The 27411-nt window shown below is 44.9% G+C and overlaps 1 protein-coding gene across 4 annotated transcripts in view; it reads right to left on the bottom strand.

The window, feature by feature from the left end:
• The window catches only part of PRRX1 (paired related homeobox 1), a 78981-nt gene that overhangs the window by 9165 nt on the left and 42405 nt on the right, over positions 1-27411 (bottom strand). For 2 of the 4 annotated variants that reach the window (XM_007088718.2, XM_007088717.2), the window contains exons 2-4: positions 13068-13243; positions 7888-8069; positions 4058-4129 (exon numbers count right to left, since the gene is read on the bottom strand). In XM_007088718.2, the coding sequence (XP_007088780.2) occupies positions 4075-4129; positions 7888-8069; positions 13068-13243 (413 nt within the window). In that variant the 3' untranslated portion in view covers positions 4058-4074. The remainder of the gene's footprint in view (positions 1-4057; positions 4130-7887; positions 8070-13067; positions 13244-27411) is intronic. The other 2 variants (XM_007088716.3, XM_007088715.3) reach the window with 1 other exon arrangement.

The raw sequence follows: 27411 nt of genomic DNA, 5'->3' as shown, positions 1-27411 counted from the left end.
TTATAGTCAAGACTCACAATAGCCTATTTCAGTTACTAGCAATTAACCCAGGAAAATTAGGTTAATGAAATGTAATTAGTCCCAGATCACTAGGTTTTTCCAGCAATGCACATCCTTAACTTAAAATCCTTACAGCACTGGTGTGTGTGTGTGTGTGTGTGTGTGTGTCTTATAACTGAGAAATAGCTACTATAATTAAACTGATTCCTGCTCAGTGTCATTGATCAAGCAAGGGCTGATGATTGCATATTCTTGATCCATTAAAAATATCTTTTCATAGTTAAAAAATGAACAAATATCAGTGCAGGTTAGACCTACTCGACAGACCATCACTCTACCACTGTCTACCGAATGAGGCAGAAGGGACCCCAGTTAAGGTAGTTTTCACTTAGGAGTGAGATAAATGATCAGAATAACCTGTTAAAATGGGGCAAGGTTTTTTTAGTAATATCCCCAAAGTTCTCATTTGTTTTCGAAACCCATACACATATCATTCAATTCCTATATGAATTACGTGCTTCCATTCAAAACCCTACCAGAAATCTAAGCAAACCTGTAAATCTTACACTCAAGAAATTGCTAGGATATACTGAAATCTAAGATTTCAGTGAAATCAAAGATGTAAATAGTGAAGAAAAGAGAATTGAATTTGGGAAATGTTCCTAAGTTATAGATTATAAAGTGAACCAAATCAACCGGGTTTCTGTGAGAGAAGTCCTAAAGACAGTTCTAAGTACCATTTAACATGTGCAGGAGAGAAGCTGAAATGGTGAGTTATCTGTATTATTTGTTAAACACTGAGAGTCAAAATGAAAGACTTCTGAAAACAGAAGGCTAAAACTTTATGAGACGACATAAAGAAAAACCTTCCCTGATGGTAAATTGTAGAATGTCATAGAGTATTGCATTTTTAAGCACTTGACCTAATTTTCCAAGGAGTCTGTTTTCCAGCCTTTGAGATTCTAGACAAGCAAAGTCCTATTTAATAGAGATTCCCTCCTTTTTTGATGGTCAAAGGTGTGGTCCATTTTCCTTAGCAGACAAAGGGAACTGGAACCTTGGGGGATTATTTTCATTAACTGAAGATGCTACTACTGTTTTCTAGAAATGTCTACTAGAGTTGTGACTTCAGTTTCATCTACTGTAGAGTCATTGTTGCCATTCTTGCATCATAGTTTACTAACTTCATCTGACAGTCTGGTTTGAAGACTTCATATGGTAACACATCTCTTAGAAATACCGAGATTCTCTAATGCGGGCCAGATATTAACATCCCAAATGAGATGAATGTTGGTCCACTTTCCATCTCAAAACCAAATCAATGCAAATTAGACTTGTATGTCGCACTGGTCACACTGGAAATTGGATTTGCACTGGGACATTTTCCCTTAAATGGCAGCCCGAGCTGCTAGAGTTGAGTAAGTACCCCCGTCCGACTGTACTGTGGTGCCATTCTAAGGACAGCACTGTATTAGCGATACTCTGACGATGCCTTGTAGGTAGCCCTCAAGTTAGTGGGGCTTGAAGACAAAAAAGCAGCTGATACTAACGAGTTTTGCCATTCCCTAGGAGCTTAATAAATGATAACATTTGCACTTGATAAATGTCTAGGAAAATTATTAACTCTCAAAAATGGATTCAACGTACTCCAGCACCTTCCATAACCCTAAGAAATAGGACAAAAGAACAGAGGCAGTCTTACTTCATGGCCTCTAAACCAATGTTTAGAATATATAATCCTGCAAGTAGAGACCATAGGGAGATTTTGTGCACATACTAAAGAATTACAAGTCCGTGTTCCCTCCGGTAGTTTGACATGGGTCTCGTTTCTCAACTTGCACCGAGAGAGCCATAGAGGCAAGCAGAGAACAGTCCTTTGACACCCCGGTGGCAAGCAAGACTTGTGACAGGTCAGAGAAGACAGAATTAGCGAGTGGGTACTCTAGAGCAGCTTAGTCATACTTTAAAAACAGCCTGAAAAGTAAGCTGGGGAGGGACCCGCTTCCTAAAGTGACAACAGATGCAAGCGAGGCTTGAACGGCCGCCAAAGTGAAAGATTGTTTGTGACCACCTGTTTTCCGTGTCATCAAAACGTATAAAGCTCTGTATTAGGAAAAGGGAACCTTGAAACATTTTCTCACAGGACGGAAACAAGTGAGGATAGTTAGCTATTTTCGACAGATTTTATAGGCACATTCCAAAGGTAAAATACCTGCTCGTTCCTATACAGGATCAAGCTTCCCGAGATTAGAAAGTGAGACAGAAACTAAGTGATTTGCATAGATAAAGCACATGACAACTCCAAGAGCCTCCTTAGCAACCCTGAGAGATCCTGCGCATTGGTCCTGCCTTCTAAGAATCACCTGCTCCTCTAACAGGATGCAGACATGAGCTGAGTACAGGGACTGGGCTTATGGGATTTGGCTGAAGCATCATTTCTATTGAGGTTTGAAGAATGTATGTTCTTTGTGTCTGTGACCAAGAAACTGCATTGCCAAATACAATGCATGGAGGAATTAGAGATGAAAAGGAAATGCTTGTATCCCATCTGTCGACTCAGCAGATCTGCACCGGGACTTGCACAGACCTGACACATTGAAGCAAGCTTGAAATTTTTCCATCTCCTTATTTGGAGATTCCTAACAGATGGAGCTCGGCCACAGACAGCAGAATGCTAACCACCAGCGGGGTTCGAGTTCTGTTTGCACTGGGGACAAATCATTTCTGATCATTTCAACCTACCCCGAAAGGTTGTCGGGAGGAGGAACGTGTTCGAGTGACTGCCAAACACCAAGGAAGCATGGAAAATTCTATATACGGTATGATTTTAAAGCCAGGAAACTTATGGACATCTGCCCCTCTGCTTTCGAATCACCCGTGGTGTTATGTCCCACAGATCACAAAGCAGTTGAGGAGCGCTGGGGGAAGAATAATACCTGCCTCAATTTTCAACTCTAACTTTGTTTTCTATTTGGCCCTTTTGGACAAATGATGACAAGCTGTTGAAAATTTCCCCCCAAAGACAAATCTGTCAGCCCAAGAAGCCCATGTGTCATCCTGAGATCCTAAGGTTTCCCCAGCTTAGGGTTTTTTCCAAAGGCTGTAGAGCTTGAGGCATGTGTGACCCTGTCTGCGAGGTGTGGAGGTTGGAGACCATCTTTCTGGCTTGTCCTCTCGTCCGTGCAAGAACAGAGGTAGACCTGCTCCGTCTAAGACAACTCAATACCAGCTTTCCTGTGGACATTTACTTAAAAAGAGAGACCCCATAAATCCTTTTGGAAACCGTCTTTTGTGACTTAAATAGGCATTTCTAATTTCCGTTTTTAAAATTCAGGAGCTGATTTTTTTTTAAGGGCGCATTTGGCTCTTACAGTAGGTACACTTGGACCACAGTTCATTGGCAAGCGAGCCTGGAGTTTGCACTGAAGGTTCTGTGAGCCTTCTGCCATTTTTAAATGTTCTTTCTAGACACGTCTTTGTACCTGGAGCCTTGCGTCTTTCTCTCGTCTCAAGGACTTTCTTATCTCCTGCTTGAAATGCACAGTGACTACCTGAAATCAAACGCCCCTGGCAGATACGCAGTAGGGAAACGTTGCTAGCTCAACCTTAGATGCAAGGCTGCATGAGGGACCGATGATCCAACTGGCCTGGGGAAGAGCAGGAGCCAGGATGAGAACGCCGTTCTTCGGACCCCTGCCCCGTATCCTAGCAGTCATCGAACACCCGGTGTCGACAGCATCAGCACCACGTGGAAGCACGTTAGAGATGCAGACCCCGACTCCCGCTCCAGACTCACAGAAGGAGTCTGCCCTGTAACACGCTCCCGGGTGATTCACATGCTCAGTGATCTTCGAGGAGCCCCGCTCCAGGCCATCAGACTACCCTTAGCTTGAGGGGCGCGTATGCTCACGGCTCTGGTTTCCCGGGGGTATCCCCGACTTGAGGACCTCACTGCTGCCATTGCTACAGCTGCAAGCCCCGCTTTCTCGAACACGCTTCATTCCCACTGAAACCCTGCCCCCGCAGCAGCCACCCTCTTCCCCCACTGACAAGTTACCTTTTCAGTGTCTTCCGTTAGAATCCGTTATGAAGCCCCTCGTGTAAACAACATCTTGGGAGGGACGAGGATCTATTTTTGAAAGCGTGAAAGGGAGAAATGAGCCAAATGCGTTCAGCGGATGTCAGGCAGCACCGTGACCACGATCAAATGGGGGAGGAGGAGAAGGGCGGGGGAGGGGAGCCGTGGACAAGGATAGCTGGCCTCTCTTTCGCTTGTCGCGACTTTTCTGTGAAGCCCAGCCCCCCCTCTGGAATGGGCACCACAGACCCAGCGCCGCAGATCCAGGCCATTCTCTACCTCCCAGAGGAGAGGATGTCTCCGGGAGGGGCTTCTTGACCACTTCACGGAAAATAACAGTTAAAAGCCTAGGATTTGGTCGATCGCTGCTCCCCAGGAGGCAGAGCACCGCTAGACTAGTGAGTCTTAATACCTCTGGTGTGGTGCAAGCTCTCCTTCGCCTACGGAAAACAGATCTGAGCTAAGCAGCGGGCCCATGTGCCAAAAACAAGCTTCCCTCAACCGGCTGTGAGTGGATAAAGAAGACACCTGCCGGGACAGTAGTGTCTGTGTCGTCAGAGAACGCTTGCCTCCTCCTGGTGACTCAGTTGCCTGCCTGACGTCATCACCTGTAACATGCTCAAGGGAACGGACAAGGCCATGTCGTGCTATAAATAGGATGAACCATATGTCCCGGTTCCGCCTGTTGTCCTGGTGTAACTATTCACAGCGGTCCCCTTTCACTCTCAAAAGTGTCCCAGCTTGGATGATAAATTGTACAGCCGCCACTCTGGATATAAAAGACACCCAGAAAGAAAAAGGGTTGGCTGCTTCCCATCCCATAATTCTGCCCAGATGCAAACAATTGCTTTGAGTCTTGGTTTCCTCCTCTCTTCTTCCAGGGGAGAGCCGCGGAAGTCAGCGAACCATCCCCCCTGGCCAAACTGCTCACTGTCCCTGGGTTGCAAGGCCAGGCCACATCCGAGGGGAGGCTCACACACCCCAGAAGGTGGCTCTCGGCTGCACCGATCTGAGACCGAGCCTGAATCAAAACGGCATGATCACACAGTCTCCCGGTCTTCTAGTTTTTATTACGTCCAACGTAACGTAAGGTTTAATTTGAATGAAAATATGGTTATGTGGCCTAATATGTTGGACCAAAACAGAGATCACGAGCACTGGGTCTCGTTCTGCTTGCTGAAGCCTTAAACTTGGGCCACTGTTCAGTTTCTTCTTTGGAACCAAAGCAAGGACAGAGCCGCACACAGGCGCGTTCCAAGGATTGACCGAAAGAAATGCCTTTTAATGAATGTCACACGTGAGATAACTAACTTGACATAATAGTGCCAACAGAAATAGCCCATTAATTTTTTTTTATAACACAAAAGGTCTATCATTGCCTTCGCTTTTCGTCACGTGTTTCTCTTTTATGTTTCCTAAACAAGACATATTTCCTACCAAGCTTCAATACGTGAAACCATAATGTATTTTGGTTCTGAACATAGCAGAAAAACCTCCGAGTAACAGAATAGCTTTGCCACTGTTAGAAATTAATCGAAATAGAAACACTTCAGTCCACATGGGGTCAAAAACATTGAGGTTGATTAAATTACTGCTTTAGACCATCATTCTACTTCTGTCTGGAGATTAATTTATTCTTCACACAGAATATGAACAGAGTCTATGCAATTTTTAATTATTTTTTGTTTACAAATTCTGTATCTAAGAGAAAAATTATATAAAAGTATACCATGAAATGAGTAAAAAGCACTAGTTTATACGATTTTAAATGAAAACAGCAGAATACAAAAATATGTAGGCTAGGCTACACTATATAAAATACTGTGCTCTAATGGCAAAAATAAACAAATTCGTCATGTAAAAATGGTAGAATTATGGTTTGGTTTTGTTTTTTTGAAATGTACCTACTATTTCTCCATAAACTTTCAAAATAAAAATAGACCATTTCCCAAAAAGGCACACACAAACTGCACGTTAATAATTTCAGTTAGATGCCCATATACAAAATACATACGATGGAGGCAAAGGAACTTGAGCTTCCGCTGAGGTGCAGGTGATCTAATCCAATAGTAATGCAGGAAGGATTTCATCCCCACCCGCGCAGTGTCCCCTTAGACTCTCACTGGCAAGGATAACACAGCAGCCAACTGCACTGTTCAGAGCTGAGGTGAAAAGTTCCTAACGGGGACCCAGGCGGAAAAAGGAGCACTATTTCCTGGTTGTGACCAAATCCAAACCAGAGCCCTTGAGACATCGAGCTTTGAATCACATCCATTTCCCAAGCCATGTAGCGAGTCTATGAGCTACGAATATTTATCAGAGAGACAAAGCAGTCCTCCCCTTATTTAAAATATTAAAGAACACGTGCCTTTACAATGGTCTCCAAACTGTGTTTTTAGTAAATCCTATGGGAAAAGAGTCTACGTTTTAAGTAAGACATACAGATGTGACTAACCTCTGGCAATCAGCAAGGCTTACTATATCGGAGAGTGATAGAAATTTCCAATTTCCCATGTATAGGGGTGTCTGAGTTCTAAGACCAACGTAATTCAGGCTGATTTCACAATGGGGGATTTAAAAAAAAAAATCCCAAATACATTTATGGCATTTCTTTCAAGGAACTGATTTGGAACAGAAAGAACATTTAGGGGAGGCCTCATCCTTCGATTAAAACCATCAACTTTTGAAAATTATTTGTACATTTCGCAAACGTGGCATTTCACATCAGGAGTTCAGCTTTAGCTGGGAGATAATCTCCTATGATTAGTTTAAGACCTCTCCTTAAACCACTAATTAACCTTAGCAATAAAAAGGCCAATAAATGGACAATAAATGAATTTGTGAATACTTCCTCCACTGCAAATGGCCAGAGACCGCACACGGCCTTGACCCGTTTTCTAAGAGTACTCAGATTTAGGTTCAAAGAAAGGCACTTGGGATCAATGACAATGTCTCAGGCACTCACGTCTCAACTTCCCTCTAGCATTCACCTGTATCATAATAACCTGAACAGCGTAATAAAAGGAGGTTGAAAACCTCTCCAAGAAATTGAAATAGTACTCTATTAGTTGCTTCTTTAAAACTTTTCACCTTTTTAATATAAAAGTTTAGCGTAAATCATACATTGTTGTTGTTTTTTTAATTTTAAAGACTCCACACCCACAAACCGACCCCCAAAGAACTTCAGGTAAGTAGGTAAGAATTAGCAATAGAACAGGAAGGTATTTTAGATCATGAGACGTCCACACCTACTGACAAGGACAGTGGCCGTGAGGGTGATCGGGATGATTGTGGATTCTCCTTCCTCACCTCTCTCCTTCCTTCCTCCCTTCCTTTCTCTTTCCTTCCTTTCCTGGTTTGGATTCAAAATCAGTTTTACTGTGAAATTTGCCTTTGAGCCTACACTTAGAGCCTTCCAAGTTAAATTTCTACTCGAGCATGGCGAAACCAATCTCTCTTAAATTTAGAAATGGAGTCAAGTTTTGTTCCTGCGTGGTTGCAAAAGGGACTCTGGGCATAGCTTATCAATCTTTTCTTTTAGATTCTTCCCCATCTTTGAAACCTTTGCAAGAGTTCCTGAGTCCAAGAGAAGGTTGCTGATGGCCTGCCCCTCTCTCTTCTGCCCCAAACCCTGCTCCTGGGGCAACTAGCAAGCTCCCGTGAAAATCTGGGGGTGTCAGCAAGTTGAAAGTCTCTGAAGAGGTTAACCCAGTAAGAAATGTCAGCCAGCTGCACAAGCAGCTTTGCACGTGACCGAGCGCTGAGAAACGCATGGAAGCAGAGCAAGGGAGGGCGGGCCAATCATTCACCTGTACGGAGAGGCCGTCCCCCAGGACAGATAGTCGGTGGGTCTTGGAGCAGGACGAGGTACAATGGGTTGTTCCACGGCAGTCACGTCCCCTGAGTAGGATTTGAGGAGGGAAGCGTTTTTATTGGCCAGCATGGCTCTCTCATTCCTGCGGAATTTGGCTCTTCGGTTCTGAAACCACACCTGGAACAGCATGGGGAGGAGAGGAGGGCGTGAGGAGGGAGAGGGAAACAAAGAAGAAGAGGTTACACGAATAACGTCCTGGCTGACTGACCCTATAAATGCGTCCCCGAGGAAGACACAGGACAGGGACCGGATTCTTCCCAGAGCAATACAAATATGCCGCAGTCCTTCCCCGGTGGGCCAAGCTAGAGGGCCACTGAGGGCCAAGACTCTTACAACCGGACCCTGAGGTACTTCCCTAATCGAGCCTCCAGAGGTGAGATCCACGGCTAACATATGGGTTGTGACCCCTGTTGCTTTGTAATCAAGGAAAAGAGACAAACCTCATTAGAGTTCGGCCACGGATACAACGACATTGCTTTTTTAAGTTGTTTCAAAATTCTTCAAAATGTGACAATACCATCTGCTTTCAAAGTACTTCTTGGACATTTCAAGAAAAGTCTCTCCATCTCACCAAAGGGGCGCGTGGCAACAATTTACGAGGCAAGTGGCTCGCTTGGAAGGTATGGGGGGCGTCGGTATAAGAGCGAGGTGAAAGGAAGCAAAAGGAAATAACAGGGAAGAAGAGCAGCTTCTAGAAGTGAGTTTCCAGGCAGCGCCCCCGTGATGGCCCAGCCACGGGGCCCTGAAGACCAGTGCAGGACACAGGGCCCAGCCGGGGTGAGAGAGCCCACGATTTGTACGCTGGCTCCCATCGGTCGTGGGTGATGAATGTTCCAGCACTTCTAGCATGCGGAACACAGGCAGGGCAGTCTCCTGACGTTCTAGAAAGAAACACGTAAAATAGAAATGCAGATACCCAAGGTTGGAAGTGGACTGGAGCACGTTTCCCGGCAGGGTCTGAGGGGTGTGGGCAGCTCGGCCACCAAGGGCTGCACCCAATGACACAGCAGCATTGATCAAGTGCCGCGAGGACTCGGAATTACGCGAGCACATGGTGTACATTACTTCCAGTTATCGTGGCCATTCCATACTTTAGGTTGCACTGTTTTCTACTTCAGAGCTGAGGAAACAGGTTCAATGAGATTCGTCTGTTGAACTTCACACATAATAAGTGGCTGCGTGTCTGTGCTCACGGACATCTGACTCATGATCATACAACTCCTCCAGAGCGCCACGGAATTCTATTCACTCGGTTACTCATTCAAGAAATCTTTATGGAGTTCCTGCTGTGTTCCAGGATCTGTGCTAATTGCCGGGAATAGACATGAGATTTACTCTCTGCTCATAAGCAGCTCATAGTCTATTAAAAGAAGGCAGGCATGCAAATGTCAAAAACCGCCAAACAAGTCTTTTAGGTACAATTATAGAAATGCATGACAAGGTATGGGAGAAAGAAATTCTCTGGTGTGGAGTGGGACAGGTGCACAGCCTTTGGGAGCAACATTCCTATAAAATACCATGGGGCTGGTGCCCCGCAGAGTCGTGTCACTGGAAGGGCCCGGGGGGAACTCGGTAAAGGAGAATCTGGACATCTCTTTCTGGCTTCGCGCGTGCCCGGCTCTTTCGTTTCTCATGTGTCCTTTGCATGGCGATTAGATTTCTCATCTTAAATGCAGATGGAATCGTGTTAGCGCCCTGCTTCATAGCATCCACTGACTCGCTCTCCATTACTCACAGAATAAAATCAAAACTTCTTACCATAGAGCAAAGGCTGTTCAGGAATTAGCTCTTGGTCCACCAACCCGGCCACATTGTGCATCACTTGGGCCTCACACACTGGCCCTCCATCATTTCCAGTTCCTATCCTGGACTCAAGACTACCAGACGTCTTCAGTTATTTGCCACCTCTGTGTATTCACAGCAAATCTCCCTCTGCCTGCGATGGTCTCCCCCTCTTTGTCCAGGTATCAAAAGACTTGTTTTTCAAGATTAAAATTTTTTTAATGTCTATTTATTTTTAAGAGAGAGAGAAAGTGGGAGCAGGCGAGGGATGGCGGGGGAGCAGAGGATCCAAAGCGGGCTCTGTGCTGACAGCAGAGAGCTTGATGCGGGGCTCAGGCTTACAAACCGTGAGATCATGACCTGAGCCGAAGTCGGGTGCTCAACTGACTGAACCAGCCAGGTGCCCCGGTTTTTCAAGATTTAATACATCACCCCTCCTTTGTAAAGTGGGGTAGCGGAAAGAATGTGACTTTAAAGTCTATCAGCGTTGGATAAAAATACTGGCCCTATTCCTTTAAAAATTTGTCGTTGAATAGTTCTCTAATGTCTCTGATCCTCTGTTTCCTACCCAAATGGAGGAAATAATACTCACAGGGCTCTTCTGAGAGTTGGCACAGAACGGGTGCCTAACATACGTGTATTTTCACCCTTCTTCACCGGGCAGGTTTGTTCATTCCTTCCTCTGGTCTATCGCTATTTCTTGTACATTCCTTCAGTGTAGGACTCATCTTACTATATCATAACAGTGTGGTATGCACATCTGTCTTCTCTGCCTCGAGTCTACAACACCCTAAAGGAGAGGGCCAATGTCTTACTCATCCCCAGCAACCAAAAACAGTTCCAAGAGTATAACAGGTGCCTGATAAATGTTCGGGGGTGGGGGTGGGGAAAGGAGAGGAAAAAGAAAGAGGAAGAAAAATGACTTTTGCAAAAATGATAAGCTAGGACCTCCATCCAAGAGGATTCGCAGTCTAGTTGGGGAAGCTGGCCCACATACAAGTCAATATAATACGTGTCACGTTGTGATAAATGCCATAAAAGAAGGCCAGAGTCACGAGGGACTGGTTCAGGCTGGGGGAGGGTAAGACTTCACGGAGGAGGAATAAAGTTGCACAGGGAGAATTCTGTCCTGCTCGTGTATGAAACGCCCACAGCTCTGAGAGGCATGAGAACATAGTAGGGTTGCAAAGGAGGAGGAGAAAATAGTTTCAACATATAAGAAAGCATTCGTTCATTGTTGGACTGGGAGGAAGACCAACTCACAAACTGCTCTTTCACATTAAAAAAATTATTTTTTTCCAGCTTTGCCCCATCCAGGTTTCCTTATTTACGATTCAGATCACCACGGCAAAAGTGGTACTTCAAGGTACGGTGGGGGGGGGTGGCGGTTATTGGTCTAAAATGACTCATTACACCGCTGTAGGCCAAGCTTGGGGCACAGAAGCTATGGGGGTTTTGAAGGGAGAGGAAGGGATTGAAAAGTGGAAATACGGAGCCTGTTTGGAGAGCTGTGGTTAGCTGCACAGGGGACGAGGACGTGGGAAGGCAGACCTCAGGATTTCGCTTTGGATGGTGGGATCCAGGCAGCAAAACCGAGTCCCGTCCCTGCACATCCTGCCGGTCTCTCTCACCTGAGCCGGGAGGGATTGCCACGCAGTGCCCAGTGCCTCACGCTTTCTCCTGACCCACGTGGCGCCATGGGGTCTGGGCCACTTCCCCTTTGGTGGCCGACCTCTTTTTGTTCTCCTGGGGAGCACTTCTAGGTGAGGCGGATGCGTCCCTATGGGGAGAACTCTTGCAAAGTTTCTCGCCAGGCTGAAGGGACCTCCAGGACCCTCTCCGTCAACCCAACCAGTGTCCCTCACGGTACACCTCCTGTCAAGGCACAGACACGGCCTCAACGCCCTGAGGGTCTAGCTCAAGCGCCTGTCAGTCGAGAGATCTGTCATCTGCAGAAGGGAATCCCTCAAGCCCAAACTGAACACAAATATACAAACAATACCTTCCTCAAGAAGACAAGACAGATTGGCCTTGTCCCCTTCCACTCTTACCAAGATGGCGGCTCACCCCCCCGGCTAGGCAGAGGACAATGAGATCTTTACTTCCAGCAGAGGTAGCAAAGGGCCCCTGGAAAAGCACTTAGCCAGCAGACTCTTACTTATTCAAAGTCGACTCCATGCTTAAAAGCATGAACTCTGCATATCTGCACTCCAATCCGAGCTTAGCTACGCCCTAGCTGCGTGAGGCCCGGCAAAATACTGTAACCTCTCTGTGTCTCAGTTTCCACGTCTGCAAGGTGAAGAATACTATCCACCTCATTGAACTAGCAGGACGATTAAACAGTTTATATAAAGGACTTAGAACACTACTCGGCCTATAAGGGTTCAAGCAGTGTTAATTATTACATTATTACCTTCATTAGTACTAATCCCGGGTTGTGTTATTTCTAGATGCCTGGATAGCAGTTGATGTGTCATGGCATTAATGTCACAAAGAATTGCTGTTCTCTCTCTACACGGTCTTACGTGCCTTTGCTCTTCATTGCTTCACAGAAGCACAGAATCATCTACCGGAACGTGCCCTTAACACAGTTCCTAAACGCAAGGTCTCTGATGGGCTCATTTCTACTGCCACCAGGGTCCATAAGCGTGTATATTTGTAATACGTCTCTTGAAGGTTTGTATGTTCCCAAAGTCTGGGAAGGAAAACTGACGTGGGGAACGGAGGATTCATCTCCGTGGCCACCCTAGAGCTCAAATTGAAAGCTGGGGGGTGGGGGTGGGGGTGGGGGGGGGGAAGGGCCGAGTCAGATGCTCCGAGGTACAACGTTCATACCATGAATCTGAAAGGGCGGGCAACAAGGAGTGAGAAGTCAGAGCTGTAGCGAGGCATATTCTGCCCACCTAAGGGCTTACATCTGATTTTTAAAAATACTAAGCTGCCCAAAGAAACGCAGCTCGGATCCGATTCTCCCTCGTGCTGCCCCCCCCTTTTTTTTTTTTAATTTTTTTAATGTTTATTTATAAGACAGGGAGAGACAGAGCATGAACGGGGGAGGGTCAGAGAGAGAGGGAGACACAGAATCCGAAACAGGCTCCAGTCTCTGAGCTGTCAGCACAGAGCCCGACGCGGGGCTCGAACCCATGGACCGCGAGATCATGACCTGAGCCGAAGTCGGACGCTTAACCGACTGAGCCACCCTTAACCGACTGAGCCACCCAGGCGCCCCTACCCCTTTATCATCTTTCTCAGCAGCAGCCCCTGTTTGAAACCAACGACCCGTGTTTTCGAGCAGTCTGCAGAGGTGTGCCCCTGAGGTGGTACTTTGGTTACCTGCACTCTGGCCTCGGTGAGGTTCACCCGGCGGGCGAGGTCCTCTCGCACAAAGGCGTCTGGGTAGTGTGTCCGCTCAAAGACGCGCTCCAGAGCCTGCAGCTGGCTGCTGTTGAAGGTCGTCCGGTTCCTCCGTTGCTTTCTCTTCTTCTTTTCCTCGGAGTTCAGCTGGTCATCTGGGGCAGAAAAATTGATGCTAAGGAGCTAAAGTCATGTCAGAGTCCCCAGGTACACTCTGGCTGAATATCTATGGTAAGGGATCATCGCATTCGCTCACATTCTTATCAAAGTGTTGGAACCAAATGCCACTTTCAGGGGGCAGATTCGGGCATCGGCGCTCTTGAGGTCACAAGCCGATGACCCCCAGGGAGTTCTGATGTTTGGCTGTTGCTTCTAAATCTGGGACCAGACCCGAACCGACAGGGAGACATTTCTTGCACGTTCCTTGAACCCTGTTCCGTCAAAGATGGCTAAAGGAAAATCTTACTCCTACCCATGATCCCTAGACTTCTCTAGAGATGAGGGAAGAAGGGTGGATTGCATTGGACCTTATTTGCCGTATATTATGTTCATTCATACAATTTCACAACCAAGGAAACCAACTATTCCCTGGTTCCTTCTCCTCAACATACCCACACAAACACAAATGGAGAGTTACGGAGGGAAAAAATGTGTTCAAACTGATTAGAATGATTCCTGTTTTACCACGCATTCTCCCAGAAACCTCAAGTCATTTCTGACTGCATCTGCTCTCGCTAAGGCTGGCTAGGGAGGCCTCAGCCTAGTTCAAGGATGGTGCTCCAACACCATCAACCAAAGCCAGCATCGACTTGGGACGTGCCCTAGGAGAACGCAAGCACGGGGAAGAGTACTGAAAGATCTCTGAAACGGTTTCACCCCAAACTGGAGTTCTAGGGCCCTGAGATCTTAGGAACCTTTGGAGAATCGGGACCCCAATTCTTCACCTGTCAAGATCCCCCTGCCTTGTTTTCCGCTGAGTTCTCCCAAAGGCACCTTGGCAAACTGATCGCCCAGGATGCTCTTGGAAGCAAGAGGGTAGCATGCTCTCATCCTGCCACCTGACACAGTCCAAGCAGGAATGACGGATGTGTGAATCCAAGCGGAACACCCGTTGTGCTACCATGACCACCATCCAGGTGAGGTCCAAACCACGGCAAAGGTCACGTAGTTCTCAGAGGTGCTGAGGCCTAAGACACACGCTCTGCCTGAGGGACTGGACTATTAGCTCTCGGCCAGTTTTATTTCCAACATGTGAGGTTGGAAATCCTGATCCTCTCTGACCATAAACATACAACCCACTCAAGAAAGGGACCAGCATGAATCATGATGTCCCAAAGAAAAATGATGCCTACCTGAGCTATAGCATTATCTAGATTTGGGTGTGCATTCAAAGCATAGCTTGAATCCAAGAGCTCCTGGCCCAGATCTCTGAGCGCCTGACAACTGAGGCCTCTAAGTGGTTTTGATCAGAGTTTTCATGAGTGCCGCCTTCCCAGAATAGATACTTGGGGTAGAGACTGCGCATTTCCCCCGGATATTTAAAGCACCCGGATAGCGTAAGTACCTGTTGCATTTGTTTTCAAGGAAAATGTGAAACTTTTCTTGTCTTTAGAAAACTGTTACTGTTGAAAGAAACCACATGATCCCAATCCCATTCTTCCAGCTAAGAAGGTGCCGACACCCATTCTGTCAGCTTCAGGGTTGTGATTCACAGTTGACCGCCTCCCTGGTTTCTTCCATTCGTGGTACCCCAACCAGGAGCCCTGCTTTGAAGACGCTGCTGTGACATTTTCAATAAGAATGTCAGACCAGTGGCATCCTGAGAATGAAGCCAATCTAATTATCGTGATCTCTGGGATCTATCGAGGCCGGGAACATTCCACCCAGCATCCTGTTCGGCTACCAGCAAAATCCATTTGCAATTACATCTACACTAGAATTCACACACCTGGGGTCAAACCGCTCTCAGCGGCTGCCTCACATCTGTGTTCTCCTTCCTATTAAATATTGGGAGGCTTTCCTGTTGGTCTCATTCTCTTTCCCAAATCTCTTTGTCTACAGTTTGATCTGTCTTGCACTTCAGGTCTCTCTGGGTCGTCTAGGCCTTTTTCACAGTGCCACCATCTGGATTTCATGCTCCTACGAAGCCAAAGTCTGGGGGAAAAAAATCCTTAGTTTCCATACCTGCCCAGGACTGAGACCAATTAGACCCTCGGCTATTATTCTTATTCCTATCAAGGAAATCCCTTCTTAAGCCGATCCCATGATCTATTTCTTCCCTCAAAGAAGTCTTCCTCAGGTATAACCACAAATTCTAAATCCTTTCTTCTGCTTTGTAAGCCTTTTCTTTTTGTGCTGCCACACTCTGATCAAGAACAAGGGTATTTTGTGTTTTGTTCTTAGTACTACAACCTGCTACATAATCTCTTGGTAGTTCTTTGAAATCGTCCACTGTTCACTCAAATTCCACTGACTGTCCACCATAAACCACCAGCTCCCCCGACGTGGGAGTAAGGGAAGTGGAGAATTATAGTTTGTGACACAGAATAAATAGCTATGATGGCCTGAAACAATTCCAGCAAAAGTTTCCCAGTGAATGTTCTTGTTGTTTTTAACAAATGAAAACAGCAGTCCAGATCACGTGCAAGGTGAGAAAAGACACACAAATAACAGGGGTCCATGGACTCCGGATCTGGCAAACGTCCTTCAAAGTGCAAGGATAATGGAAAGAGACACTGAGTGGGCAACAGAGACAGCTTGAGCGGCAGTCCTTGGCTCGTCTGTCTTTGCTCACTATCCACAAGCTGCGCGCTCCCTGTTTTCCTCCAAGAACACCGAAGACAGGACCCAACACGGTCTCCCCGGCAGCACGAGAGGAAACGTAAACATTGCAGAGGTTCACAAATGTGGGGCATCTGAAGGGCCTGTGATAAGCTCTTTTACCAGATTCCGGACTCCGGTTAAGCAGAGGGGAGAGAATGCGGTGTATTTTTATCACTGCAGGTAAATCATCTTTCTCGTAAAACCAGTTGCTTCGAAAGTGGATTTTGATACCCTTGCTGCCCAAGGATACTGATGTCCGATTGGACTTCGGGAAGCATTTCCTGTTTTGAAATTCTGAAGTGGGTAGGAGTCACCAAGCTGCAGAATAACCACAGAGGACACGGACGGATTCGTCTCAAAATCAATATTTCTATTCCAAGGTGTTTATGGATTTTATGAAGGATTCTGTATTTTTATGTATGCTATGGATGACTAGTAAATTGCAAGTATACAGTTACTGCCACAATTTCTAATAAAAAGCTTGGACTCACGAGTCATAAAACATTGGCACCAAGTGAAGCCAGAGAAATTGCCTAATTCAACCCCCTCATTGTATAGATGAGGTAAACGAAGGCTTGAAGGATGAAGTGACTTACCCCAAATTACACTACCAGCTGTGACTGAGCCAGAGCTAGAAGCCAGGACTCCTAATTCCACTCCAGTCTCAAGTACAAATGACAATAGTCATGTTGTATGAAGCATCAGAGATATAAATAAAAACCCCTATTCTGGGAAAATTTTCTGGGGAACACAGGTTTTTCCATATGAGCTACATAAAGAGGGTCTAAGATAGGGGGTGCATGTGTATCACATGTTGTCATTCCTATCAGAACATTTAAAAATGTAAACAGTCTCATCTAGAATAGCTACTTTGATCCAGATGTTCTTGAATTTTCTTTTTCAATGGCTTCTATAAGTCCCTGCTTCATCAATTAAACATGTGCAGGGGGATTTTTGCACAGTAGGAAACCCCGTCTTCCATCTTCTCTCCACATCGATATTAGCCCTTCTCTTCCTTTCATTCTGGGACACAGTTCAACATCTCTGCTTCCTGTGGCACATCGCAAATGTTACCTCCTCTAAGACTTTGCTGATAACTTCTATCCATATTGATCTCTCCATTCTCTTAATCCCCACATATATTTTAGTATACTACCAAATACTTTGTTTTAGAGGGAGGAGAGGGGCAGAGAGAGAGAGAGAGAGAGAGAGAGAGAGAGAATCTTAAGCAGGCTCCATGCTCGGGGGGGGAGCCCAACTCAGGGCTCAATCCCACGACCCTGGGATCATGTGCTGAGGCAAAATCAAGAATCAGACACTCAACCAACTGAGCCATCCAGGCTCCCCTAACCAAATATTTTTTAAAAAAATTATGGTTTCATCCTTTCTGTGTAAATGTTTTGTCACTTCGAGGCACTCATATATTCCTGTAGAAAAGGTATAGGGTCCCTTGATAAGTGGCATGACAATAAAAACATAAGAGTCGGGTAGTAATTGTAGCATAGAAGCAGTCTCAGAAAATCAGAGCTTTGGTGATTCATCTGGTTTTAAACGGCTGAATGATTTCTGAATTCCAATTATTTTTTTTAACAGCCCATAGCAAATAGTTAGGCTAGCAAATAGTAACCATTTAGGTTAGGTTAGGTTAGGTTAACAGTCTCTTTTGTTTCTGGATCACCTTACCGGTGGAGGAAAGAAAACGTTTACCGTTTCTTTTTCAGATCGGTCAGTCGTCATCAGATCTAGACCTGGGAAAGATCTGTGTGGTTCCGATTCCTTTGTAAGTGCAGGAGTTAGTCCTTCATTTTCATTCCTTACTAGAAAAGCAGCTCCGAGATAAATGAATGGTTTCCACGAGCGGAAGCACAGGCGAGAAAGAGGTGCGAAAGGTGTTTGCAATGGATCAGGATGTTAGAACACTCCAGAGAAGAGAGCCCCTAAGTCCTAGGTGGGACGTCCCTTGTACATTCAACCAGTAGTTAAAGGGAACACCAGCTCCGTCCTAGGTTCTGGGCTGAAATTCACAGTGGACTCCACATATGGCTGCCGGAGCCTCCCTGGAGAGAGGGTGGAGAAGACAGCGTGAGGCGTGAGGAGGGCCATCCTCAAGCAGAAGGGCCAGGCGGCACGCCGTGACCCCTACTCACTAGGGCGCCGCACTCACCACGCAGGCTTCATTAACTCCCAAAGACCTCGGCCCTCTCTCTGCCCCGCATCTGGTGGGAGATGCCTCGGAGATTCCAAATAGGTCAGCCAAATGTAATTTAAAGGTAGAGCAAAAACATATTTTAGGAATAAAATCCGAAGAAAAATGTGTTTCGTACGCCTGAGTCACATCAATTTGGAAAGAAATCTGATGCAAGAAGATAAAACGCCAGCTTCAGTAGCAGAAACCAACCACCACATCAAAGCGTGTCTTCTTCCTTTGGGTTGAAAACATGGCAGGCAAGCGGATCTAAAGAGCAGCCCGCTGATCATTTTATGGGCCTGGAAGAATGTTTTCAAAGGAACTTCCATTGCACAACAACTACTTACTTTAATGGGATTTGTGTGGTTCGGGCCCGGCAACCTTTGGAGAATTGAAGGGAAGTATAATTGCAAAAGCCACTAAAAACTGTTTAGCTTTTATTGCAAGGCCTATGAAAAGCAGCAAGACGCAGCCGTGGTATTCGTTTGAGTTTCTTTGGTTACACTAAGCTGCAGTTGCAATTGAGACAGCATCCTTTTAATACGCGCCCCGATAGGTGGCACATGGGTCACTTAACGGGGACGGCTGTTGCAGTGTAGACCGAGCTCAGTGCGTCACAACGACCAAAGCCAAAGTTAGCAGCACATCTACACCTTCTCAAGAGTAGCCCTGGTATCTCCCATCCCTGAACCCCAGCAACTGTCAAGAGTGCCCGGGTCTCTGCCAACGCAAGTGTCCAACGTGCAAGCTATTTCCACCTCAGGCTGCAGCTGCCAGACCCTGAACGTCGCGTGACGGTCCTTGATGTGTGGAGTTTTTTTCTTTCCTGTCAATTGGCAAGTGCCACTCTTTCTTTTCAGTCAAGTATCAGTCCTAAACCCTAGAAACGAGCATGAAAACACGTTAAATGTAATTTTGGGGCCATCTGTCCTTTGGAGAATACAATCCTTTTTCCAAGGGACATAATTCTCAATCATCTCATCTACTTTACCTCTCTTAAGACATTTTTCTGAAAAGATTCCTGATCGGAACCCCAATGAGACCCGATATAAAGCCAGCCTCCTCGTGCAGTCCCATACTGGAACCCTAGCTTTCTTTTGGGACGAGGTGCATAATTTCCCCCTGCTGGCATTTTCCACGTGGCTCTGAGTCTATTTTATTTATTCACGTATTTCTTTTTTGTTCAAATTCGAGTTCGTTAACATACTGGGTCATCTTGGTTTCGGGAGTAGAACCTGGTGATTCGTCTCTTACATAACGACTCCTGAGTCCGATTTAGACCGTAACCTCAGAGTACGAAGTTTATGTTTGTACTCAAATGAAGCTCTTATCAATGCTCAATAGATACAAATTAGTAATCAGGTGTAAAATATCCTATACTGGAATTATTATTGCAGGAGTTCAGCTGCTGCACAAGTTACCTTCTCTTTGATGAAAAATAAAATTCTGGCTTCAGATATGTAACCTACTCCCAATGTCTCTGTGGATGAATCACGTATATACTTATTTTCAATTCATTTTTAGATGTCAAAAAAAAAAACCACTGAAAAATAAGAATGTTTCCATCAGACCCAACTAAACTGCCACTGGCAGGTGGGCACAGTGACGGGGAGCAGAAGTTGAACTGGCTTCGGAATCAAGATGACCTGTGCTCTCCCACAGGCCCTGCTACTTCCTGGCTGTGTGACCTTGGGTAAGACCCCTCCCTTCTCTGAGCCTCAGTTTCCAAAACAATAAAAGGGAAGACCACCTACCTCCCAGGGTCATTTGAAAATGTAATGACCACACAGTAGGCATATAGTCTGGCACATAGTAGGCATTTGGTAAGTGGTGGATTATATAGCTACTTCGTTACCCCTCAGAGACAGGCTGCTCAAAACCCCTGCTGTTGTTTCTTTTTTCCTTCTGTTCACTGTTTGTTGGTATTTAATCGGCAAGCTTTCTATCGTAGCGTAACAGTGGAGAAAGCGAGAAAACCATTCACATGTGTGAGAGGGCTTCGTTCGTTTGAAGGAGGGCAGGACTGAGACCTAGGGAGCTTGAAAAATGAGCAAAAGCCTTAAAAAATCAAGATCTGAGACATGGTGGTTGACCAAAAATTGTACCATAGAAGTCATGCACAGACATTTGTCCAAAAAGCCCCATTTGGGACATGTTCTGTCGTTAGTCAATCCTGGCTTTCTAACAAGACATTTTTCCTTTTTCACTTCAGATGTTGAGGAAACATTCAGAAAGCAGGCCGACTCTCCACTCAAAGACAGGGAAGCCATCGGTACCTTGAACAAGTAATCCCAGAAATGAATTTTAAAAAAGAGACAGACAGACAGGAAAAAGGAAGAAGGCCAAGGGCTAAAGCCAGGCTATGAAAATTCAATGATTTCCCAGCCTGTTTGCCTTGGGTTGACTAATTTGGTTGCCACATGTCTAAAAACACAAAACTTGGGTCATATTACTCAATATTTATTCAGTGACTTTTTTTTTTTTTTTTTCTAAATGTCTGAGCACTTTGGTAAATGCCAAAGGGATGAAAAGAAAACCAAGAAAGGCAAAGTTCTGGGAAAAGAGCGAGCTCTGACTGAGATTTTAAAAGCTTTCTAAACTTGCAGTATTCCAGGTGTGTGGTCCCCTTGGAAGTGCTGATGTTTCGAGCAGGATTACAAACACAGCTCTAGATGAGCCATAGGCTCCTGCCTTCTTCTGGTGCCATTTTTTCCTTTGTAGTGAGACTGTTGTCATCTTGTAAATGACACAACATCAATCTTGACATGAGCAGTAGAAATTGGTGTCTTCATGGGAGGTAACCACCGTGTGTTGGTTTTTTTTTTTTTTGATGATTCATTTTTTTTTGGCAATAAATTTTAATGGTTCTAAAGAAAAAGCTGGTTTAAAAAAACAGCTTTAAAAAAGCACAACTAAAAGCAGAAGGAATGAAGGAGATGTACCCCATTAATGAGGAAGCTCAACTCCTGGAAGGACAGTAGCCATGGAACAACTCTTTTAGTTGGAGAAAAAGACAATTATGAGGCAATTATGAGGCATTTAAATACTTGAGAGTAGGGGTGCGACTTGTACTTCCTTAACTTTGTCATCTCAAGGGTTTTTTCTCTCTCTCTCTCTCTCTCTCTTTTTTTCACCTCAAGTTTTAACTGTAGGACAGCAAGCCCACAAGAGAGAAAGCCACGGGGAACAGAGAATTCACGTTTCATGGCAATAAAAGACGGGGCCAAGGTAATTCTGTAACAACACCACATAGAGTAGAAGAGGGAGGCCGGAGAGAAAATAAAAGCCCGTCTCAGGTGTTGCCCCAGTCTTCGACATCAGACTAAGATGAAGACCGAAACATACTAAAATGGTCAACATAAGAGGCTTGGTATTTTTAAATAATGTTTAAATGAAAGGAAATCAAAAATTGTCCTTCAAGAATAAGAAAAACCACACAGTGATATAAAGCTGAATGTTTTTTGGAGGAATATGCCACACCGTAACATTGCTGCATTTCAAATTTCTCATCTGTCAAATGGGTTGTGTTGAGATATAAACAATACATGTTTTTAAAACTGTAATGATTAGGCATGTACATTTCCTTCTATTTTTTTTTTATTTTTTAAAGATGAGAATTCTTTTTTTTTTCAAATGTTTATTTATTTTGAGAGAGAGAGAGACAGAGAGAGAGAGAGTGAGAGTGCACGCCTGAGCCAGGGAGGGGCAGAGGGAGAGAGAGAGAGAGAGAGAGAGAGAGAGAGAGTCGTAAGCAAGCTCCACGCTCAGTGCTCAGCACAGAGCCCATCCTGGGGCTCGAACTCATGAACCGTGAGGTCATGACCAGAGCCAAAATCAAAGAGTCGGATGCCCAACCAACTGAGCCACCCAGGTGCCCCTTCTATTTTGTTTTAAATGCTACTATGGAGCAATTGTGGAAAGGGCTTTGGAGTGGCAATCAGGAGGCTCACATTCTACCCCAGCAGCATTCCTGGCCAAATCCGTGATGTAAAGCCTCGGCGGACTTACGGGCAAAGTTACAGGTTGGAGTAGGTGACTAAGATCTCTTTCAATTCCAACGTTGCGGGTTTCTACAATTGTTTTATATTTTCCATATCTTGCCCAATAGAAAAGTACGAATAATTGCTTATTTAAGGCAATGTCTGAATCTTGTCCTTTGTTGTTATTGTTGTCATATTTTTGTTTTGCCTTGTTTCGTTTTGTCTCTGTTCTGGAACATCCTTGGCTAGGTGTTATATTGGAAGAAGACTATACTGTAATTACCCGTGCCTGGAGAAAGCCCAGGTGATTGACCTGTTCCTCTATACCCAGAGCATACTGCAGAGGTCAGTCTCCAAGCTGGAATCAATGTGACTATTTTTTTTTTTAATTTTTTTTTAATGTTTATTTATTTTTGAGACACAGAGAGACAGAGCATGAATGGGGGAGGGGCAGAGAGAGAGAGGGAGACACAGAATCGGAAGCAGGCTCCAGGCTCCGAGCCATCAGCCCAGAGCCCGACGCGGGGCTCGAACTCACGAACTGCAAGATCATGACCTGAGCCGAAGTCGGACGCTCAACCGACTGAGCCACCCAGGCGCCCCTCAATGTGACTATTTTAAAAGAAATTTTAAAAAGCAGAGGGTCAGAAAGTGCCTGGTGGCTCAGTTAACGGTCTGACTCCTTCAGTCAGTTAACCATCTGACTCTTGATTTCGCCTCAGGTCATGATCCCAGGGTCGTGGAATTGAGCCCCGAGTTGAGCTCCACGTCAGGCTCTGTGCTGGGCATAGAGCCTGCTTAAGATTCTCTCTCTCCTTCTCCCTCCACACCTGTCCCACTTGCACACTCTGTCTCTCTAATAAATAAATAAATAAATAAATAAATAAAATCCGGTCACCTTTAAGCACAGTCTAGAGAAAGAGGAAATCTGAGAGGTTCCTAAAGAGACAGCTATTCTAATCTTTAAATTTGCCAAACAGAAATGAGAATAACTGTTATTTCTCTTCTTTCTTCTACCAGCCTTGACGTCCTAACCACGGCTTAGCTAACCGTGGCCTTGCTGAGAACACTGTCTATATCAACCACCTTAGGCTAATCCCAAAAGTGACATCACTAACAATGGTCACACTCAATCTTGACCTTCACAGGTTTTCACTAGCACCCAGTTCATTCATTTGAACAAATATTTACCGAGCATGTGCTAAGTGCCAGGCAAATAGGTGCTCTGAGAAATGTCGACAAACCCTTTCAAGAACTTCATCCCTGGTTTGGGGAAAGAAGTCACAAGTACTTGAAAAGTAAAGTGACAGTAACCAAGAGATATTCCAGGAGGGGTGGCAGCCAGCAGAGCCGATGATAGGCAAGGGAGGAGGGCAGAGACAGCAGCGTGAGTGGTAGGTCCAAAGACAGTCTGTAGAGGTTTTCTCTGTCCTATGAAAGTCCAGCATCCCTCTCTCAGCCACATTGTGACATGTCACTCCATCACCCTACTCTACTTGTGCTGCAGACAGTGGTGACATTTTCCTCGTCTTTCGTTTACATTCTTCTTTCACCTTGATTCTGCCCAACTCCACAAGCTTACCTGTATCCACTGGCTACATCGATGGCTCCTTGTCCTTCTCCAAGCCTCAGTTTACCTGTCAGCAATTCACAAGGACCTTCTCTGATCACCAACCAGAAGCAGCCTTCCTATCATTATTCTCTGTCCGGCATCTGAACCATCTGCTTTACGACAACCCTTCTGACCATCTGTAATTACTGCTGCTGACTGCCTCACTCGAATACAAGCTCCGCGAGGAACGATTTCTGACTCGTTACCTGTAGCGTCCCGGCAACTGGCGTTAGTGTCTGGTACATTTTAGGCACTTTTCTTGGGACGACTGAATGAATATGTTAACCGCGCTTGGTGAAAATGCCTATTTGGCACAGCCTGATCGGTTCACATTCAGCCACCAAACCTGACAGCCCCTTCGGGGATGAGTCTCAGTGAAGTCTCGGCACACAAATTTTCCTGAGATGAAGGTTTACTTCACTCTTTATAAGACACGTAAATTCCAAGAGCGTGTGTTATCCAGGTCTTGCACGAACTTTCTCCGTGCGAGACTTTGCATCAGTAATTAGCTCCCCAAATTAGAAGGCAAGCCTGGAAGGCGGGTGAGCCAAGCCTATAGAATGGAGCCCCCTACATCTTGGCAGCCCCCAGTAAATGCTTGGCTTTGATAATGATGACCCGTATGGAATTATTGACCATTTTGGACATGCCCTGGTACGGTCATGTCTATGTGCCAAAAAATATGTTTAGCTTTGGGTTGTATTTTCTTCTAGTTAGTCATTTCTAGTCACTGTGTTTTCTGTTCCTTTTCACTGGCAGAGGAGCTTGGGCCAAAGCCTGGCTACTTTATTCTCTACCATACAGCGACATGACTCCCTGCCAACCACACCTAAACCTTAATTATACGGTGATTTCCTCTCCAAGGATGTGTGACTGTTTTAACTAGTAAGAAAGCTGATGCACTAAGGTCACATGAAGTTAAAAAAAAAAAGTTTTGGGCAAAACACTCAAAACTCCATGCGGAATAATCTTAGTCCACTGAATCATGTCCCCTGTTGTTGAACAGCCCTAAAGAACTCCTTGTTAATAGGTGATTCTGTCCGCCTGGAGTGGAAACCTATGAGTAATCTATGTGTCACTGTGAGTCATGTCATGGCCACCACTTCCAACTCCCCATCATCTGAAAGTTGGCAAGAAGAATTCAGACTGCTCAACTCATAACAGGAAGAAGCCAGGATGGAGGAAAGACCTAATAACCAATTTTATTGGTTAAAAAAACAAAAGATACCAGAAAAGGAGGCTAACCCAAGGTAAGAACAATGGCTTCTTCGTCGCCACCGAACACATTCTCTTCCCTGGCATCTGTTTCCAATGTGCCTCTGGCGCTAACACAGGTGCTCTTCCTTCCACAACCTTGAGTCTTTTTCCAGATTTCCCCTCGTTTTAGACGGCTTTCAGACTTGTAAATTACTTTCAAGAAAGGACTTTGATAGCAATATGTTGAAGCAAGAGGAAGGACAAACGGGGGCAGGCCAGTGTGTAATCCCACTACAGCCATTCCCCAGCCATCGATAGGACTTTCGTTTGCCAGCTTCCTTCTTATTACACTTCCATTCCTCTGCAATTCCAATTAAAATGGCACGGAGTTAATGATGTGATTAACTTACTGGGAAGTCAGCACATTCAAAATAAAGTGTCTCGAGGATAAACTGGAAGATTTTATGAACTCAAGGGACCCCAGTAAAGGACATACACTGATTCGGTAGGTAGGTGGAAGAAGAGATTTTGGAAAATCAGATTTCATAAGCAAGCTGTTTGCCATAAATTGGTTAAAGGAAAGTATGTGTATGACAGTGGGTTTAGGCAAAAGTGGGGACATCCTAGCGTGCACAATTTTTTATGTAGCCAACGAGGGAGTTATTTACAAGGACGTCTTCTCCTCTTTGGCTCTTCAGACATGTTTTGCAGACCCTTGCTGGGCTCCTTCATCTTATTCCTTTGATTATTTCTATCAAGGTTTTTTTTAGGGATAGTGATCACACCTCCTTTGGTAGCATCAGTAAACTTTTTCCTTTACTACAGATCTGTTAGTTTGGGGATAAAGCTCCTTGGTTAGAAGGATCCTTGTGATTTTCTTTCCTGAGGACTTCAGTTTTAGATTGAGTCCCAGCTCTTCCCAAGGCTAAAGGGACGCTAGCTTTGCCGGCCGCTGTGGTTAGGTGGTCACCGAATAATACGAGATAGTTAACTTCTTGACCGGAGAGAGCCCATTTTTTTAATACCAAAGCTTATCTCTAGTCACAGCCCCAGACCAGATTTATTCAATAGTTTTATACCCCTTCTCACATTTTCCACAATTCAATATTCTAAAAAGTTTTTTCATAGAATTTTATCATTAAGGCTTTACATAATGGTTGGGGGTGGGGCTCCAGTCGATTAGAAGTCAGACAATGTGGGGTTTCACTCTGTCCCTAAAAAGTCATGTGATTTTTTTTTTTTCCAGCCATGTAATCTTAAGAATGTAACTTTGCCAAGTGGGTTTCCATTTGACCCTTGTCAAAAAGGGTATTGCCCTAGATTGTTTCAAATATCTCTTCCTGATTTTAACTTACAAATTCCTTTTTCAAATACTTGACCAATGGAGAAATCTAATAATAATATGTTTAGTCCATGTTTGTAATCTACTAATTTAACAATGGATTAACTAGAGTTTATATAATTCCACAGCTACAGATTTCTATAGTCAAATGTGTAATGTTCTTGATGTCCTAAATAACATTGCTGTCGAGTTTTGCGGATGTCAGGGTTATTTCAACATTGTACGGATGCTTGTTTTCTGTTAAGTAAGTTTTAAAGAAAATGATCAGATCTGGCAGGTATTCAAACAATTGAGAAGACAGCAAAGATGAAAAACTGCTTTCGCAAAGTTCTTGAATTTTAAAATAATTTTACACTGAAGGATGGGGGGACACATTTCTCATAAAATGTCTGCGTACCTGTGCACGCATACGTGGCACGTGTGGGTGTCTGTACGAGCGTATGTGTGACTCAACTCAGAGAATCCTGGGTTGAACTATAACAGCGCTATAAACACGAGAACCAGAAGCAGATCCAATTGCCCACAGGGAAAAGGACAAACCTGTGGCACTGTGAAAGATCTTACTTGTTTGGGCTTTCTGTAGAGCCCACTAAAACTGCTGAGACCTATCATCATTACCTAGTCTCATGCCAACTATATCTGGTAACGCACTTTGACATATCAGTTTCTAGGTAGACGCTCCAAGACAATGGCTCATGTGATATCCGTGCCAGCTGGAGTCAGCTGCAAACAACACACACACACACACACACACACACACACACAGTATTTTAAAATAGATATTTCAGATGTTTCAAATTTAAATAAAGCAAGGCGGAGTGTGTGATGTTCCAAGCGAAGTCAATTGCCAAGCTGTGCTGGTTGGTACGACCAAGTGCTATATCAACGGAGCCATAAATCTCTGCATAACGCAGACATGGCGGAGGGAAAGTGGCAAGAAAAAAAAAAAAAGAGTGTGCGTGCATTAAAGATGAATCCCTAAGGATACTCTTCCGTGAAACTCTGAGAGTTTACAAAGTGACACCATCCCACCAGGACCCACGGAATATGTGAGCCTTTGGAACCATTTGCAGTATGTGTTTCAAAGTCCAGACAAAGCTACTAGGCAAGTTTTATTGGTCCCTCTAGAAAGCAGTTTTTTGACAGGGCTGGAAAAATGATGTTACAAAGGATCCAGTAAC

This window comes from Panthera tigris, chromosome F3 (genome assembly GCF_018350195.1).
Source record: "Panthera tigris isolate Pti1 chromosome F3, P.tigris_Pti1_mat1.1, whole genome shotgun sequence".
NCBI classification, from domain to species: domain Eukaryota; kingdom Metazoa; phylum Chordata; class Mammalia; order Carnivora; family Felidae; genus Panthera; species Panthera tigris.
Note: the sequence above shows the minus strand (reverse complement) of the source record. Positions and strands in the feature narration are given on the sequence as shown.